This window comes from Anas platyrhynchos, chromosome 4, assembly GCF_047663525.1.
Source record: "Anas platyrhynchos isolate ZD024472 breed Pekin duck chromosome 4, IASCAAS_PekinDuck_T2T, whole genome shotgun sequence".
In the NCBI taxonomy this organism is placed as follows: Eukaryota; Metazoa; Chordata; class Aves; order Anseriformes; family Anatidae; genus Anas; species Anas platyrhynchos.
In genome coordinates, this window is record NC_092590.1 from 14,225,193 (window position 1) to 14,245,964 (window position 20,772).

A 20,772-nucleotide genomic window follows, 5' to 3' on the forward strand; every position below is an offset into this window, starting at 1 on the left:
AACAAGTGCAAATAAATATTTACATCTTGCAACTTGTAAATATAATTAACTGAGTAGTTCAACACAGAAAGAAGCAGTTCTGGCACAAGCACTCTTTTTCTTTCCCTGCTTCTATCTTTTTGGGAGGTTTATCAAAGTTAAACACAAACAGATGTTGTGAGCTGCTGTTATTTAATCTCTAAATCTGGATTATTAATAGGTAGATTTATTTCCAATACATACTGTTACATATTTAATCCATGTTGTAGCAGCAGCAAATAGTTCTGATTTGTAACAAAAACTATATACTACTCCATTGTGTAGCAATAAAGAGAAGATTTAAATACCAAAAGCAAAGCAAGTTACAGTCTTCCTTTGAGCAAAACCCTACAATATCCATAAAGAACTCGTAAATGGACCAGGTGCAGGAAACACATGAAATACTTACAGGTGTGATATGGGAAAAGAAAAAAGAACTTTCCCTCACAAACTTCAGTGAGGTGTTCCACAGTGGCTACTACTGATAAAAAGAAGCCTGAGCAAGTAACCTCCTCATATAACTCAGCTGAATCTTGGTCCCAGAGCACACAAGGATGTACTCACATTTATACTCATTCCATATCTGTACGGATAACTTTCACAGCATCCGGCTAAAGTAAATTAACTGTTGTTTGCTACAATATTTTGTTTTGCAACTTCATTTCAGTGTAGTTTCAAACTTCTGTCTCAAACAATCCACGTGCACTAACACCACATGTGTTCTAACAGGTTAAAGCAGTGGCCTTTCACTGATCTTCCTCCATCCTCATTTCCCAGCCATCCACCTCTGCTATTAGTAAATCCATAGAAGTAAATCACAATGTACTCAATTCTCGGTGTAAAATAGAGGTTTACATAAAACAGGGTCACAAAAATACCTACTCCCAGAGATATTCTTAAGTACATGAAAATGCAAACACAGAAACGAGGGATATTGTCTCCATATCTTCCTTACCTCCAGGAAAAATAAATAAGAACAAAAGAAACAAACAAACCAAGGAGCTGGAGATAAACATAAGGAGATTCTTAAAATTATTTCTACACTTTTCTAATAACTCTTTTTACTCCACAAAACAGAACAAATCTTGCTCTTTAGAAATACTAGTATTGAGATTATGCACACTTCTGTAGCACCTCTTGCCACTTAGTTTTGTGAAATAAAAAGTGAAATCCCATTGATGGTATGCTAAATGTACTATGCAGGTATACACAGTTTTCATGTAATTTCCATATAATTCATTCCCTGTACAACATTTTTGTATTTTAAAGCAGTGTGCTCATTAAATTTAGTTTACTCCAGCAGTATTCCTATTTAAGTCATGATAAGGTGACTCATTAGAGAAATATGTGCTAACAAAGGCGACTGCCACTGTAAGGATAATGCTTTTAGGAATGCTCTACAAAATATGTGGTTTAGAAAACCTCTTAATGAAACCAGTAACATCACCATCACAAGGCTATTGCTTCTCACTGATCACATTGAAAAGAACACGTGATAATATTTTCACTGGAAGTGTACAATGAGCTATAAAACTAAAAGCATAGTCCAATAGCTATACCATACAATCAGAACTGTAGACCTACCTAGTTTTTCCCCTAACATTTCTCCTCTTTTCCCAATATCTTCCAGGAAGAGTAAGAAGTTACCAAAATACACTGTTCTTTGTTATGCTTCAGAGATATTATGAAATTACTGTGAAAGTGAAACAAATACATCACTGACACATAATCTGTTTTTTTTTCCTAGTTTTAATCTACAATGCATTTGTCTAACCAAATTAAGTACTTCGCAGTCTTAGCATTACATGTTCAAACATATTTCCTTCATATTTGTTTTCCATTTTATGATACTTTAATTGTTCAGAAGTAATAACATAGTTGATTAATTTTTACATTTGAGCTGCAATTATGCTTTGAAATCTAATTTGTAAGAACCAGGGTTGTACTTTAATACAAGCAGCACAGGCTTCTAAATTACAAAACAAAATTATCCTCTTGGTCCTTTCTCCCCTGCCATCAACCACCACCACCTCACACTCCAGCATTTACAGAACATTACCTCAAAGTGGTGTTTCTGCTACACAGAAGTATGGGCCCAAAACTGCCTTAAATTTCTAGCAAGATTATAAAACTCACACAATCACCAGCTGTGGCTCAAAAATTACTTTAATTACAGCTTTGCAACAGCAGATACTTTTACACACTAGAAAGTACAATTCTGTTTCTGGAGTGCTTATCTAATGCTATGTACTTCCAGTTAATTTTGTGCAAACTTAAGTCAAAGAAGTCAAGTTCAACAAACATTTTTGCCCCAATTTTAAAGCAATGTAACTTCTGTAGAATCTTGGACATTTCAGACATACTAGTGTATAAGAAAAGGGAAAGAATGGGCACAGCTGGTACAACTTGAGACCATTCCCTCTATTCCTATGTCTAGTTATCCAGAAGAGGCTGACCCCCAGCTCCCCTTCAGGTAGCTGTAGAGAGCAATGAGGTCTCCCCTGAGCCTCCTCTTCTCCAAACCAAACATCCCCAGCTCCCTCAGCTGCTCCTCACAGGACTCGTGTCCAGGCCCTTCAACAGCTTCATAGCCCTTCTCTGGACATGCTCAAGAGCCTCAATGTCCTTCCTGTAGCGAGGGGCCTAAAGCTGAACACAGTGCTCGAGGTGCAGCCTCACCAGAGCAAAGTACAGGGGGACGATCACATCCCTGCTCCTACTGGCTGAACTATTTGTGATACAGGCCAGGATGCTGTTGGCCTTCTTGGCCACCTGGGCACACTGCTGGATCAAGATCAGGTGAGCATCAGTCAGCACCCCCAAGTCCTTTTCCTCTACGCAGCTTTTGTTGTAACCAAACTGCAGGCCTTGGCACTTAGCCATAGTGAACTTCATCCCATTGGCCTCTGCCCATCAACCCAACCTGTCCAGGTCCCTCTGCAGGGCCTTCCTACCCTCTGGCAGATTGACACTTCCCTTCAGCTTAGTGTCTTCTGCAAACTTACTGAGGATGCACTCAATTGCCTCATCCGAATCATCAGCAAATATCACCAACACTCTCTGGACCCAGCCATCCAGCCAGTTTTTAACCAAGCAAAGAGCATACCTGTCCTAGCCATGGGCTGCCAGCTCCTCCAGGAGGACACTGTGGGAGACTCCGTCAAAGGCCTTTCTGAAGTCTAGGCAGACTACATCAATAGCCTTTCCCTCATCCACCAGGCTGGTCACCCGGTCATTGAAGATGATAAGGTTGGTAAGGCAGGACTTGCCTTTTATGAGCCCATGCTGACTGGGCCTGATCACCAGGTTGTCCCACACATGCTGTGTGGCTGCATTCAAGACAACCTGTTCCATCACCTTTCCTGGCACCAAGGTTAGACTGACAGGCCTGTAGTTCCCTAGGTCCTCCTTAGGACCCTTCTTATAAACGGGCATCCCATTAGCAAGTCTCCAGTCATCTGGGACCTCTCCAGGTGATCATGACCACCAACAGATGATGGAAAGTGGCTCAGCAATCACATCCACCTGCTCCCCCAGCACCCTCAAGTGGATCCCATCTGGCCACATGGATTTGTGACAGTCCAGGTGGAGTAGCAGGTCTTTAAATGTTTCCACCTGAACTTTGTGTGTATATGGGGGAGGGGGGGGGGCAGCGGCAGTGGTGTTCTTCTGCTCCCTGTCCTAGACTTCCAGGTCAGGAGGTTGAGTACCCTGATAATAAATGGTCTGGCTGGTAAAGACAGATGTAAAGAAGGCATTAAGAACTTCAGCCTCATGTCAGTAATGCTTTAAAGTACATACTTTAAATACCCTTTAAGCACAGACACAGGTTGCTCAGAGATGTTGATCTCCTTGGAGATCTTTAAAAGCCATTTGAATATGGTCCTGGGCCACTTTCTCTAGGCAGTCCTGCTTGAGCAGGGGGTTGGACAAGTATTTCCCTCTAGAGGTCATCTGATCTGAATTAATTTTCAGTTGATCTTTTCTATGAGTAGTTGGTTGCTATGACTGAGAAGGAACATGAAAAGTGCTGATACACCCACTCTGTAACCAGATACAAAGTTTCTGCTATATTTGCTGGGGTTATGGAATAGCAGACAATAGAAGAAATGTAAATATTCTGTTTTTTCTATTTTCTGAAATGTTTCCTATTTCAGAAATGACTTATTTTGATCTACTTATGTACTCATTTTCCCATAATGTGGAAAAAGCAATAGAAGATATACAGTGAGTCCACAGAACTGTTGTGGCCATGGGTTATGGTTTGTTTTCCCTCTGTTTTATTGCAGACGGTTAGAAAATCAGAATAATTAAAAATGAACTCTTAATCAAACATAACAGTTTAAAAGTGCCTTTTAAACAAATAGTTTGTTGTTTTTCACCCTGATTATGTTTTTATTATTTATTAATCCCTTCCATAGTGAATATAGTTGGTTATATATATTTTAGTATGCTTTTCTCACCAGTATAAAAATTGAAGATTCAAAGATCTAGCAGAATTTTTTTTCAAAGAAATATTTGCTTTTTCAAAAAAAAAAAAAATATTATTATTTCACTAAGCATAACTTTATCAAAGGAAACCAATACATATTACTATGAAAAATGCAGTTCATCCCCTATTTCTTAACTACAATATACAAAAATCTGAAGAATATCTAACATTCAAAACCCATGTGCTCATTAAGGTCTTACAGTAAATCAAAGATTCTACCTTACTTCAGCTGTTACCTTCCTAGACACCCTTTACAGGTGGTCTGTCATAAAACTGAGAGACAGGCAGCACTTGTATCTATTTTCCACAGATATAAGAAGGAAACAGCACTGAAATTTCCGGTCTTGTGAGACATTAATGTATTTGAGTCATCCTTGCATCTATACGAAGAACTGCACACCCACCAGCAAAGAACTGTAAACCATGTGGGCTGCACAGTCCTGTGAAGAGCACATGTGGCAGGGAGGAAGAGCGATGGCTGAGCTCCCCCAGGAGTGCAGGGAGTAGATGCAGTGTGAAAAAGCAGAGGAAGCAGCCCATGCAGGAGATGCGTAGGAACTGGAAACATGAGGAGATCCTCATGCGCACACTCCTGACCCCTGAGGAGATAGGTTCTGGCCTTAGACCTTTGGACACAGCCCTTGCTGTTTCCCCAAGAAGGACCTCCTTCCACCTCATGTGTGTGAATCGGTTCTAGGAATGCATTTGGCCCTTGTAGAAATATCAGCAATTCCTACCAGTTCAGGAATTAAATTTGATGACGCATTTGACTATTGATAGCACGTGCATATTGTACTACAAACTCTTTCCACAATTTTGAAGTACTTGTTCTGAAGAAATTGATATAAATCCAACCTCCCCTACCTCTTACATATCGCTAAAGTGCTATGCTGGGTAGTATACTCTAATTCATCTGATGTGTCTTTTGCTGCTTCTCAATTGAGTTGGAACCACAGCTTGAAAACCAATATATTTCCAGAGCAACAAGAGTCGCCCATATAGTATTATGCAAGGAATGATGCTTGCTTTCAGAGTGCATCATCACAGTTATCCAGGGAACTGAAATAGTTCAATCATCTTTTATCTGATTGTCCAAATGAGTCTGAAAAGCATTCATTTTTCACATTATCAAAACATGCCTTCTTGAATGGGGTATCATATCAGATACAAATCTTGCAGTGGGGTATCACAGCCTGACAGCAGCACTCTTCACGTCACCACTTAGGACCAGGGGAAAGCACAGAGGTAAAACCACACTGACACTTTGAGGGGAAAAAAATTCTTCACACGGACTTATCTAAACTAGGAAAAAAATGACAACAAAAACTGCAAGTGAAAGAAATGGACAGTAGAATAGGAACACTTCCTTTCCAACTCCTTTTGAAAGGAATTGGGCAAGGCTACAAGAGTCAGAAAGGACCAGCAGCATCTTCACAAGAAACAATGACATTTTTGCTACTTGAAGATTGTAGAGGGGAATAAAAAAACAACTCCTAGATTTAGTAAGCAAATACAGGATAGACATGGACCAAAACCTTCTGAGTTGCCAAACTAAATATCTGTACTAAACAGTGCAGTATGATACAGCACTAAAGCTACAGTCCTCTACCTTACCTATCAGTAAGCACCCAACTAGTCACTGTGACTACCAGGAGCCTACTCCTGGGATTTGAAATTGAACTCATACATAAGAATCTTGCTCAGGTAAGCAAAGTTGCAAAGTACAAATTAAAAAGCTTTGGAACAGGTAATGTTAGAAAGCCTCACTACGTAGGCCCATTCATATATTCATCAGAAGAAAAATTTGACTTGATTATTAAGAGCTTAAAAAACTGCCAAAGGAGCTGTAACATTTACCAGGCATCTGCAACCTAAAGTAATGTCCCCTAAAGTTCCGGAATTATTTCTGATATGGCAAACAGTTGGCACGTTACTATGGCTGCTTCATAACAATGGGGTCTGTAGCTGTAAAAACAATTTAACTGAAATAATATCTTCAAAGAAAAATCAAAATCAGAAATGTGACAAAAGATGTAGTAGAAATGCGCTTTATGCAGCTTTAAATTATCCAGCTCTGATGGTCACGTGTTGTCATTGCTATTCCGGACTCCAGTGCCATCATACGCAAAATATCAATTTTAAAAGTACATTAAATAAAGTACATAATCACCCACTTAACAAAAATGAAAAATTAAACACCTGAATTTTCACTGTACTTTTTTCAAGCAATAGTAGCACATGAATGGTTTTCTCAGTGTTTAGATATAAACAGCCTGCAGCAGCAAAACGGTCTACTCAGAGAGACATATGCCTATGCAACTTCTTTTTTCCACACTGTTCCTTGTAGTGTGAGCTTTCAGTTGATAATTCGACCACAGAAGTTGAAGCTTAAGTGGTTTTAAAGCATAAATTCAGTTCTCTAGCCTTGCTTTCTTTCCTGTGCTTGTAAGAACTCAAAATGGAAGAGATAATTCCTTTTGTCATTGTTCTGCCTCAGCAGTTGATTTATTTATATTTGAATTCAGATAGGAAGAACTAAAATTAAGACTACATAAACAGAATGAACTGTTCAAATTGTTTCTAGCATCTGTGCACCTTCAAGAGCAACTGACTGATTGGCCGCAAAAGCAACATCAAGAGGCCTTGATACCTTGAACTGTTGACAGCATGGGTTTTCTAAGTCTTGTATTTCTACAAAAGAAAATAAAATCAGTGCAATATCCCAGACAAAGTTGAGGCCACAAAGGACACAGTACGGTACAGCTCACATTCTTTAGTTTTAATCCTGACCCCACACTGACATTCAGACTATACATTTCTTATAGTCTGTTGTGGAGTGGCAGGACAAAAGCTAAAAAGCGGGGCTCTTGCTACTGCTGGCAGAACAAAAGTATACTTTGCTGGGTGCAGACAATTTCTTGTCACTTTGACATCGCAAAGGATGTCACTTCCAAGCTGCTTGAGATATGATATTTCCTTGGCCAGAGTCTTTTCCACTTATTTTGCATCTGCGTTCTTACAGAGGTGGGGATTTTGCCCCCCACAGTGCACGATCCCCTAGCTGTCACTAAAAATCTCCTTCCTGATTAAGTATTTTGCAATTTGAAGAAAAATACAGGGGAAAAAAAATGACCTCTAATCCTCTGATCCTGATAATATCTATTCACTGACAAAGAATCATTAAATTTTGCTGCTACCATTTCTAGCATGATACTTTGCTACTTACAGTAAAATTACATTAAGCAAATACAGTGCATTATTTAAAGCCACACACCAGCTTTTTTCTAAGATGAAACATCATTAGTCAAATATTATATGATTCACACTAAAGGCATTTTTCCTTCACCCACACATCACAGTTTCTTGTGTCCTGAAGGTCTTGAATATAGTTCCACTGGGGTTTACAGTATAATTGTATTTAGTAATTAGTAACTGTTTATTATCAGTAATGTGTACTTTGTGTGTCTTGGATTGCTTTCATATGTAGTTCTAAACATACTCTGTGCAAGGCCCTAAACTAAGCAATGTTTTCTTTACAGGACTTATTCTTACAGAGTAGACCACTGCTCACCCCCTGTGATACTCAGTTTTGAGACACACAAGTCAAAACAACTGAGGTTCACAAAGGTAAGCATAAAAATCAAAGCATTTATGTTATTTTCAGTAAAGGTAATTTACAAATACCTGTAATTATAGTTCACCTGTGCAGATCAGACCGCACATGGAGTCTGTGCTAAAGTCAAGGGAACTGACGGTGTGTCAAAGGCTTTTCCTTGCTTGATATTTACAGTGCATAAAAACAGATGGCACTGGGGTATATAGAGACAGGAGCTGGGGTCTCTTTTGCTTCAGTTAAAACTGGGTATGGGGACAAAGATCTCCATGTAGAAAGCACAAGGTGAAAAGAAAAGTGAATGTGAAGCTGATGCTTCACAATGCTTGAGATGTCCTTGAAGCAACATGCTTTCATCCCCCTATAATTATTTTGAAATTTCATAGACAGACAGTTTACATAATTCCTGTTCTAACAACATGAAAAAGTTTTCCAGAAAGTTGTTTTGGTTTCATTTCCGTTATATTTGTAATAAATGTTGGTTTAAAGATACTAATGCAGTGATGCTGTTTCATGTGAAAAAGTTCAAATATATGTAATCTCTCTAAGCAAAAACTTCTTTCTTTTTGAAAGAATGACAGAGCTGCAAGTCATATTTTAAGACATGCAAATTGGAAGAGCAGCAGAGGCCAGTGCATATTTTTGAGACCACTGCATGCATAAGAGAAGTATGATTTCAGTCTAAGTACTTAAATGATATCACTAGTCAGGTTGTAAAGCAAAAATAAATAAACAACAACAAATAGAAAAAAGGTTAATACACTTACTAATATCAATAAGGCAAAGGGAAAAACTATGTAAGAGATGGCATCATAAAACTTTCAAGTATATGTTAACCACATACAAGACCTTACTTTGAATTTATAAGGAATTATGACATGCTGAAATTGCTGATAGTGGAGGAAAAAAGGAAATCAAACAACACTGAAGGATCACTTTTTAATGGACAGAAAGCAAAAATGGACTCTGGATTTGGCAGGGGGCTGGGGAGAGGGGGAGGCGTTTGGAGGGTGCTGAGCCAGCTCTGCTCCCTGCTCATCGAAAGACAAAACACTGGTATGATAGCAATGCTGTTCTAGCTACAAGTGCAGAGTACAGCACTGTAAGGGCTGCTGCAGGGAAAGTTAACTCCATCTCAGCCAGACCCAGTACAGGCAGGGGTAAGTGTGTGTTTCATTTTCTTACAGTAACAGGTGTGCAAGATAGTTCTTCATAGAAATAAACTGACAGATAGACAATTTCAAAGCTAAACTTGTTTATACGCAGAGAAGCTGAGAACAAAGCATGAATTGCAAGGATCAATAATGACCTCATATTATTCACTTTTATACTTTTAATTACCTTCTACAATTTAAAAATGCATGGACCCCAACTTCATGTTGTGATTACTGTTTTCATGTTGTGATTTCTGTTATGTTTTCATTCTCCAAGAACTCAGTTGTTAAGAAACAACCATCCTGTCTGATATTGCAAGACAAGTGTTACTACACACGCACTGGCTATGATTCTCATCTAATGCAAGATATTAAATTACACTCTATTTAAGTTAATAGATTTTCTTTGGAAGACTACCATCCCACTTTTGAAGATGCCATCATATGTTATAACACAGCAATAAAAATAGTCACTGAAAAATACTGAAATATCTCAAATGAGCGGAGCATTTCAAAATTATGTTCTTTCTAAAAAGCAACTGCTGACTAAAAACATTGTGCAAGAATGAAAGAACTATTTAAATAAAAGGAATCGCTCTATTAAGCCTGTTAAAAAGTCAATTTCTCAGAGTATAAATGCCCATTCTCTCTGTATACCTCATTACCAAAAGCCTTGGAAAAAAAAAAAAAAAGGCTAATGAGCAAAAGAAACAGCTTAGCCTCAGGCCAAGTTCTGCTTTTGGAAATGCAGATGTAACCCCTTGTGAAACAGAAAGGAGGTGTATATGCATATCCATGAGAATGAATCTGGCCTGATGTTTACACTGTATTTGTAAAAAATCATGTTATTTGAATAACTCACTGTTTAGACACATCAGGCATTATTGTCCGTTCTTTTTTGCTTGTATCCACTGTCGTCTCTACAGGGGTAAGTACTACAGCAGCACATGAGACTATTGACTGGTATGAGTCTTCTCGGCAAACTGCAAAGATAAAAATTTCAGTGTTAATCTCGGTGTATATTTTAAATGTTTAAATAAATATATATATATTATAATCAAGTCATATCGTGATAAAGAAAAATGCAAATGATTCTCCAAACTTCAATGCTGTCATCTGAAAACTTCATTGTTTCCTAACTGTTTGCTTGGCACTTTTATTTCCCATGGGTTGATATGTCCATCATCATTCTAATTCACCTAGCACAAGACGTCACTCTGCTCTATCTCATTGGCTGGCTGAGTCCTTAAAAGGAACAGTATGTCTTAGCATCATATCTTGCACTTCTTTTTTTCTTCACAAATCAAAAACCAGAGTGGAGATTAAGGAGGATTTTCAAATAAACCTCCCATCTTCAAACATGTTAGACTTTGTAATAAACTATTTTTGAGAAACGGTGATTTTTTGTACTCAACCATTACATCCCACACTTTAATCCAAAAAGGCCAAATCCAAATGGTCTAGGAGTAATATATGATATTTTGATTCTTGTGTTTTTCCATTAATATAAATTATTTATGCATTATTGTGCTGGTTGATATGACTCATGATATTTAGAGCTAGAAGAATGATTATGTATTTCAGCTGAACATCTGGCTCAATTAGCACTGATGAATGAATACTAGAAGTACCTGACCTCCAAACAGATAGCTGTATTTAAGTTATACATATTCTAAAATCTCAATTGCATGTGTCACGAGCAATTTAGCACTTTGGCAGCCACCACTCATTGCTACTTGTTTTGAAGGTATAGAGTTTCAGCACAGCTAAGGTATACTTTTATGAGCCCAAACCACACACTTATATATTTATGGTACTGTTATATGTCATATGTAAGTTAGAGGAAACATGGTAATTCATCTTTTAAGAAGAAAGTCACATGATATTTTATATGTTTAACATAGGAATTATTTTATAGGGTGTACATGCGCACATACATGGCCAATAACATACATGGTCACAAATTCTCAAGAATTCAAAGCTAGAAAGAACCTATTTTACAACTACAAACATTTGTGCAAGGTTGTGATAGCTGGGGATATTGAATGGTGACATCAATGGACAACTTGTTTCTGATGACATGCTAACCTTCTGTCCTCCACAATCATATGCTTCCTCAGACAACATACCTTTTGCAAAACTTATACTTACAAGAGAAGTAAAACTGGAGTAAAACTTCATTCATATTGCCTTGACTGGATGCCAATCTAAAACAACTAATCATGGCATTTTACCCTGAGTTTTACTCAAATTACATTCAGCATGAACTCAGTGTGCATCAAAATATACCGCATGCCCAAAATGTACCCTGGAGCAGTACCTGGTACTTTAAGGCAGGTAGGGAGTAGATTTTTAAGAACAGGGCAGACCATGCTTGGATATTTGCACAAAGGTCCGAAATGTCCCAAGGGCTTCTAGTTTTCAGAGCAATTCTGAGCCATTTAGCAAACAGCAGGATGTTTAGCAAACATCCTGAGTATGGTCTGATTCCAGGAAGAAAATATTTTTGTGGAGTGCATGTAATCACATTTAATACATTGTATGCTCTCCAGGACTGTTTATGCCTATATGTTTAATTATTAATGTGGAAGTTGCCCATGGATAGACGCATTAGATGACCAGGATTGAAACATTATCTTCTTTGTTTTGGAACCAGTGTTACTCACAACATAGTTGTTATCACAAACATCCATCTCCTAAACATGGTCATACCCACAGACAACTTGCTATATTGCCTACAGATACACAAGTAGGATATACGTTAGTTTCCTACATACAAAATGAAGGAGGGAAATAATGTAAAATACGCTGAACTACAAAGTAAGAAGAAAACCATTTTTTTCTCATTTTTTATCCTACTATGTTGATACCATCTACCAAGTGATTTTTATCACACTATTTTGCCTCACTCCGGTTGCAGGGAATGTTGAAGAGAGAAAAATAAAGAGGCAACAGATCAATTATCTGGCTCTGAGCCTGTGGTGGTTTTACTCAGGTGGACAGCCAAGTTCCACCGTGGCCGCTCTCTCACTCCCTCTCCTCAAAGAGGAATGGGGAGAAAATACAGTGCAAAGGGTTAAGATAAGGATAGGGAGATCGTTAAACAGACAGGCAAAACAGACTCAGAGTAGAGAGAGAGACAGATTTATTGTCTATTACTAACAAGCTAGAGAAACAAGGGAAAGAAACCAAAAACACCTTCCCCCATCCACCCTCTTCTACCTCCTCCCCCCCCCCGAGTGGTGCAGGGGAACAGGGAAATGTGGGTTGTGGTCAGTCTTCGTCTCCACCACTTCTTCACGGTCACTCTCTGCCCCTGCATCGCGGGGTCCCTCCCACTGGATGCCGTCCTTCCCAATATGAGTCTGCGGGGGCTTCCCACAAGCAGCAGCTCTTCCAGAACTGCTCCAGATATGGGTCCGTACCACGAGGTCCATCCCTCAGGAGCAAACTGCTCCAACCTGGGTCCCCCACGGGCAGCAGCTCCTGCCAGGTCACCTGCTCCTGCATGGGCTCCTCTCCACAGGTACAGGTCCAGCCCAGAATCTGTTCCATCAGGGGTCTTCCACAGGCTGCAGCCTCCATCAGTGCAGGTCCACCTGCTCCACCGTGGTCTCCTCCACGGGCTGCAGCATGGAACCCTGCTCCACCGTGGTACTCCATGGGCTGCAGGGGGACATCCTGCTTCACCATGGGCCTCACCACAGGCCGCAGGGGACTTCCGCTCCGGAGCCTGGAGCACCTCTCCCCCTCCTTCTTCACTGACCTTGGCTCCTGCAAGGCTGTTTCTCACTCCTCTCACTCCCCCAGCTGCTGTGTGGCAGCATTTTTTTCTCTTTCTTAAATCTGCTCTCACAGAGGTGCAAACAACATCGCTTATTGGCCCAGCTCTGGTCAGCAGTGGGGCCCTCACCAGTGGAGCAGCTTCTAGATTCTTCTCACAGAAGCCACCTCTATGCCCCCCTGCTACCAAAACCCTGCCACATAAACCCACAACAGAGCCTCATGTCACTGGCAGAAATTTTTTATTTTTTTTTAATCGTGGGTCATTTTATACGACACTAGGCCTGCTGGCAACAGACAGGCTTCACCTGTCTCAAAAGGGGAAAAGGACCTTTGCTCAGGAGGCAGCAGGGCCTTCAAAGGCCTTTAAACTAGAAAAATACATAAAGCGTCTTTAAGACCTAAAAGGTCTTAAAACTAGATTTGAAGGCGGAAAGGGATTCAAAAGATGTGCAGATGTGGTCTTAGGGACATGGTTTAGTGGTAGATGTGGCAGTACTAGGTTAACATTGGGACTTGATGATCTTAGAGGTCTTTTCCAAAATAAATGATTCTGTGATTCTGTACAACCAGCAGGCAATGTATTGGCAAGGTGCAATTTGGTAGACACCAAGTAATGTACGAAGTAGTATCTTCTACTTACAATCAATGACTAAATATGTTCAAATAAGGACATTTATATCTATTTACCTCTTGATTTAGAGTTGAGGAAATGTAAAAACATAGCTTTATCAAAGGGTGGTATTGAAATTCAGGACCTGCATTTTATCCTGAAATGCTGGTAAAAAGGGGGAGTAAAGGATGAAGCAAATGTAATTGTTTTCTTTAGAAGAAAAATTGTGACACCACTTAACTATCTAGTCATTAATTTAGAACTTGCAAAAGGCCTAGGACTACGAAAGCATCACAGAGTAGGATCATCCACTGTCCATCAAAGCAGTTAACAAAGAAAAATAGAACAGAAAACCCCAAGTAACAAAGATGACACCACTAGTCTCCTATTCTTTATAAAAATTTCATGAATGAATAACATTCTGAAATTTCTTTTGTTTAGTAATTAATGCTACATAGGGATTGTATAATCCCCTGATTTACAGCTGAAGAAAAACCCAGGTCATCTGGTGATCCATGTTCATGGAATTAATTATCCTCCCATTCTAAACAGAGATATACTTTGGTATGGCTTTTGAAAACCACTGTGATTCCTCTCTTTTATCTCAAGACTCTGTGCACACAGTTATAAGTCATTATGGGAATAGTATAATTAACTAAAATGTCATGAAATAGTGACAGTATTTAATTTTTATCTACTGGAGTGCATTCTCTTATTATCTGTTCATAATGTTCATTAAAATAATGACAATGTGCTTGAATGCAGACTAACTCATTTTTAACACTGATAGGGATGGGCACACTTTTACTTAAGGAAACCATTTCCATGTGTCACTTCAAACTTCTCTGAAGTGTAGCTTCTTTCCTACCAGTTTATTTTCCTATGTACCAATGAGCTACATTATCCCCCCAAAAGACAACTAGTGATTTCTACATATTCTCTCTTCATTAATCTGAATCTCTTAGAGTCCCCAAATACTACAAGCCTCAGAATATCAACCCAATACACTAAGGGATTACCCTTTCAAATCGTAAATACTCTCAAGTGTCCAACGGTTATTTCAACAACCAGACAGAGCTTTAGAAATTTACCCATGCCACATAAATTGTTAAGAAAAACAGAGAAAAGTATTTTTTTTTAATTATCAGAGACTGTATTTTGCTGCCCCAGTCTACTACATTATTCCTGAAGTGAGTGTGAAAGTTAATTCTTCCTCTAGCACTACTACTAATGGACAAAAAAGGAAAATGGGTACTTTTAACATGGGAATGGTGTATTTGTGTAGCTGGTTCCTGCATCTTTTGTATTTTCTAATCATTACTTTTTCATCATTTTCAATAGTATTGATGATGCTTAAATTTGACTTTTTTTTTTTTTTTGTGAGGATTTTTCCAGGTAATTTTAATTGTATTCTTGGGTATTGAGTAGGAAGTTTCCAGAACTCCTGCTTATAGTCATTCATCTTGTTCTCCTATTTTCCCTAACTCTTTGCTGTATAAAACCAAGCAGTTTTCTTCAGTCTGTGAATAAAAACTATGCCCTTTGCCTATAGTATGTAGTAAGTGAAGTGAGACATGCTTAATCAAATCACAAATATTAAAATGATAATACAAGTGCCTCTGCATTTATAAGACATTCCCAAAGCAGCTTATGTTCTATGTCCATGTTCTGTGTACTCTATAGGATGTCTGTCAGCGTTCAGCACTTTACTTTTCAGATGCTACAAAAGATACTGAAGTGGTAATAAAAATGGCCTCCTGAGGCTGAGCTGCTGCTACATTTGTATATGTCACCCTAAAACCAAAGCCCAGCTTCCTTGTTCACAGTGGCCAATAGTTTGCTCCACAGATGACATTACCAAAAAATATATACAATGTGCATACATCTGCCAATAAGAGACTGGAAAATTAAAGTTATCATTTATTTGTAATTAACAGTGGCTTCACTGGAGAAAAGTTGGTGATGCATTCATTACCTCTAGCTTGACCAGATTATTATGAAACCTCAATTTTTCTTTACTCAATTTTCAGGGGAGGAAAAATAACTACTGTTTTGTTTCCAAACAATTTCTACAATAAAGTAGCAACCTCGGATTCACAGATTCACAGAATCAAAAAATGGTTGAGGTTGAGGTTGGAAGGGACCTCTGGAAGTCATCTGGCCTTCTCTAGGCTGAACAATCCCATTCCTTTCATAGGAGAAATATTCCAATCCTGTCATCATCTTAGTAGACATTTAGTAGGCTCTGTTTAGTATTTCCATGTCTCTCTTGTGCTGAGGAGCCCAGAACTGGTCCCAGCACTCTAGGTGTGGCCTCACCAGTGCTAAGTAGAGGGGAAGGATCACCTTCCTTGACCACTGCTCCTGCTAAAGTCCAGAATACCATTGGCATTCTTTGCCACAAGGGCACATTGCTGGCTCTTGGTCATATTGGTGTCCACCAGGACCTCCAGAACCTTCTCTGCAAAGAGACCTTCCAGCTGACTGGCCTCTAGCATGCACAGGTGCCTTTTTTCTTTTTTTTTTTTTTTTTTTTTTCTCTCCACAACTCCCCAAGTGCACAATTCTGTACTTCCCTTTGTTGAATTTCATAAGATTCCTCTCAGCCTGTTGTTTCTCCAGCCTGTCCAGGTCCCTCTGGATGACAGCAAGATCCTCTGGCTTATCACCACTCTCTCCCAGTTGCGTGTCATCTGCACATTTGCTGAAGGTACATACTGCCCCCATCACCCAGCACATTAATGAAGACATTAAACAGAACTGGACCCAGTTTTGACCCTCCTTGGTACCCTGCTAGCTACTGGCCTCCAATGAGACTTTCTAACATTGATCACCACCCTCTGGGACTGGCCAGTTCTCAGTCCACCTCACTGTCTGCTCATCCAGCCCATACATCAACAGCTTCCCTCTAAGAGAGAGCATTATAAACCTTACTGAAGTCAAGGTACACAATTTCCACTACTCCAATAAAGAAAAAATCTCCACATATGTGCTGCATTTTTACAATGGTACATAAATTTTAATTATATATTTTAGACAGAGGTTCATTCTCACATTTTTTGCTGCATACCTCTGAAACTGGAAAAATAATGGTACAAGAAATCAGCTAGAAGACAATCAGATAACTTCATACTACCTGGAGCAATTCCTTTAACTTTAATAAACTAATATTAAGTCAGAATATGTTATACGGGGAACATCTGCTGAAAAAAATGGGTAATTCACATGCAAGTGAGATGGTATTTTCTAGTACCACTGCATCTCCTTTATTCACAATTCAACTATTAAAAGAGCCAGACAATAATTATAGTGAAATAATACAATTGGGGAACATCTTTACTATGTAATATCTTTAACTAACATATTTCCCTTAAAGAAATAAAAGGTACATGCTGACTGTAAATCTTATAAGACAACTCTACAGAAAAAGAAAAAAAAAATGGTTTAGTTTCATATAATACTGTTCTAAGAAATCAGTACTGCCTTCAAACGTACATAAGTCCTCCCTGGATTCTTCAATTTATACTTCAACACACTGTTTTTTTCCATTGCCAAATGTTTTTAAAGTCCCTCTTCTATTAATCACTAGCAGTGTTTGCTTTGACTGATCCTAGCTGGTTTAAACAGTCCCAGAACATCACTTACTATCAAAATATATATATATTTTTTTCATCTGGAGAAGAAAAACAAACTTTTTTCCTTGATTATTTCTTTTGAGAACAATGAGAATGACTATTTTTAAGCAGTTTTCTTCTACTTTTCTTCTACTTTTGACCAACCAGTAAAAAAAAAATAAAATAAAAAAATTCCCCCAAAGTAGCCTTTGAAGCTACTAAAAGAAGCTACTAAATATAATATATATCTCTTGAGAACAAAAAGATATTAAGGTCTAGGGGGTTCATTTCCAGCAACTATTCAAACACTAATTAATTGTCCTTTTTTTTTATTATTATTATTTTTCTCCTAAAGAGAGTAGAGAGAAAATCTGGCTATTAATACTGACTATGAAAAATAAGTCTCCCTTCTCCCTTGACGCAAGATATAAGAGAATGTTTGATGAAATTAACAGTAAGTACTACCTGTTTAGAGAAGACAGAAGGGAATAGTTTATATGCAGCGTGCAATGAAGCATAAGGCATTCATGATGCAGGACTTAAAAAAATCTCTAAAGTATTTCTGGATTTAAGAGCTAGACACTTATTCTGACAATTCAAATATTTACACATGCAACTATAAAGTTTAGAATAATAATCTGAAATCATTCATTAAACAGATCAGGTCTGGAAACAAGTGCTATTTTATAGAAAGAAAACATCTGCTTTGGTAAAACACCAAGCACCCTGCCAGGAGCAGGTACATACAAGGCGGTACATACATTTCCCTGAAATGTAAATTACAGATTCCAGTGTAAGAGACAGGGGACTGAAACATAGAGGAGCAACATCTGTATCCAAAGTATCTAATTGCACATTCCTTTTAACCACCAAAAGCCAGAAAATATGTTCTAATTACTGTAGAGCACCAACTCCCAGTGCAGGCATTTGCATTTTAGCATACTGTTTCTTTAGTTTAGCTTTGCCATGATGAGGCTCAGGAAATGAGCTGAGGTGCTCTGAACAAAGGGTAAGGAAGAACTGCAAGACCCCACCTATGTGTAGGTTCTTCAGATAGAGCAAATATGGGAGGACAAAGAATCATGATATACTCCTTCCAGGTTTTGCTAAAAACTGAACAAAAGCAAACAAACAAGCCAACAACCAAATAAAAAGGAAATAGAGTGGCTACTATAAATTTCCTCAGCAACTTAGTCCACTTTGGAGGACGAATGAAGAGCTGAGGGAAGAGCATTTAAAAGAGGAGCATTTAAAACCTGAAACTCAAGCTAATTTCCCATGAAAACTGCTGACTCGATAAATAGTTTATAAGAGAAGGTCTTTAAATGCAGTCTATTAGTTGTGGTGTATCCAGTAACAATGTGGTTAGCCACTTTACTATCACCCTTCTCACTGCACAGATGTGTCCACTCGTATTCTCAATCTGTTCAGTGGGCTCAAAGAAAGAACCATTATTCAGGCCTATTTCTTTGCCAACTCCAAACATCACTGGCATTAAACATTTCAACAAATTTCATTTTCACACCGTCCACATGTTTCTTACCCTCAGAAACACAACAAAATATTTTATTTCTTTAGTTTTTAACCTTTAAGCATTTAACCTTTGAAGTTCTCAGTCTACTTAAAGCAACACAAAAAGTCAAGGTACTTTGCGTGAAAGCCATTTTTGCCCCAAAACCCCACATATATATATATATATAAAATATATAAGAAATAAAAAAACATAATAATAATAAAAAAGCTTAATTTTGCTGCTTCTTGATTCTGGATTTGATGATGGCATTTGGGAAAAGAAACTAAATTGATCTCTATTTTGTTATTAGTTCTACACTTATTCTAGTGCCTCTTGTCCCTTAGAAACAGCCGCGTTTCAAAATATTGGCCAGATGAATACTTTAGAGAATGAGACTATATGTTCACAGTCCCCAATGGGCTTACTGTAATAATTCTGCAATAAAACCACAGGCCCAATTCTTAAACACAGTGCAGTCACAATAAGAAATTTTGTAATAGAGACAATTACAGGGCCATTATAGGCAAATGAATTACATTCTACCAGGTCCGTATGTGTCCTTGCTCTTTTGTGGTATTCACAAAGGCTGCATACACCTATCTGCTTTGTGCTATCTATACTGGCACCCAGTTGTGAAGGTTACATAGCACAGCATTAATCAGAAGCCAGGAAATTCTTCTAAGACACTACAGCAGTGCTCTAGTGATTATCTGCATCCTTGCATTTGTAGTCCGTTTGTTTATTGTTACAGGCCACTGTAATACTAGGGTAATGGCCATATATGATATTTGTGCCTTCTGACTCATTCTGTGTACATAAGAAATTGAACTATAAGAAGCAGCTAATATTGCTTCTGTTGATGCTAATGTTTAGAATGCTTCTTTTACTGTCAATATTTTGTGGAAGGCCATGTCCATGGTCACCTACGGACCTTGCTGAAATATTAAGTGACTGATATGATAATCACCTATGTAACGGTGACACTGATGGCCAACTTCCCATATATTCCCTGTTAAGCACATTGCATTGACAGAATGATTGTAGTCTGGTCTCTCTTTTAAGAAGGAAAGTGCAGCACCTTCACTCCTATTTCAGTCTTTTCAAGCATCCTCCTTGAGCTTACAATGACTTGCAGACTTGCTTAACCAAAGGGGTTCTGTCTGTATTTACTAAATCCTTCTGGATGTTACGAATTTGTTCCATTACTTCTGCACTTGCACAATTTTAACCAACCACAACATCCTGTACAATTCCAAAGCTGAACTATAGGTTACATAAAGGAATTTCTAAAGTCCATTTTAAACTTGCCACCAACTACCTACCTTTGACTTCCTCGGTGTTAGTACTGGAGAAGACAATGCATAGTTCCTCCCTTCACTTTCCACTCATGATTTCAAACACTTCTTTTGGATGCTTTGCTAGTCCTCTCTTTTACATGTTGCAGAATCTGAGTCTGCTCCCATATAAAATCTGTTCTGTATGCCTGACCACCTTGTTACCCTCTCTGCAAACAACACTCTTTTGTGGTAAACCCTGCCATGATGGATCACTGTAGCAGCACTGGGAGAAACTATAATAGTATTCACAGGAAATAAAGTAGGCTAGTTTTTCAACTGTGGCTACTCCATACCTAAAACATTTAAAGTAGACCTATTTATGCTTGAGGCTGCTTCTAAAACTTTTCTTTATTCATAGTGAATTACTTAAAGCTAATATTGTTCCACACATCCTACACAGGAATTGAAGAAAAAAATAATCTTCAGAGTATAAAATAAAAGCATATTCTATTTTCAGTAGGTTGTTATTACTTCTCAGTATCAAAAAGCAGTGTTTTAGTGCAACATTAGGAGGTTTAAAACAGCAACCAAATTTCATTAGCTTTTGGCAACACATCATCAGTCAGAATGATGTCACATGCTTGTATTTTTAGCACTGCAGTATGTGACTTTTTGTGACATGGACATGAATAAAT

At 38.3% G+C, this 20,772-nt stretch overlaps 1 protein-coding gene across 10 annotated transcripts in view; it reads right to left on the minus strand.

Annotated features, from left to right (window-relative positions):
* The window catches only part of CCSER1 (coiled-coil serine rich protein 1), a 682,619-nt gene that overhangs the window by 449,155 nt on the left and 212,692 nt on the right, over positions 1-20,772 (minus strand). For all 10 annotated transcript variants that reach the window (XM_072037037.1, XM_072037036.1, XM_027455716.3 and 7 more), the window contains one exon: positions 10,140-10,260. In XM_072037037.1, the coding sequence (XP_071893138.1) occupies positions 10,140-10,260 (121 nt within the window). The remainder of the gene's footprint in view (positions 1-10,139; positions 10,261-20,772) is intronic.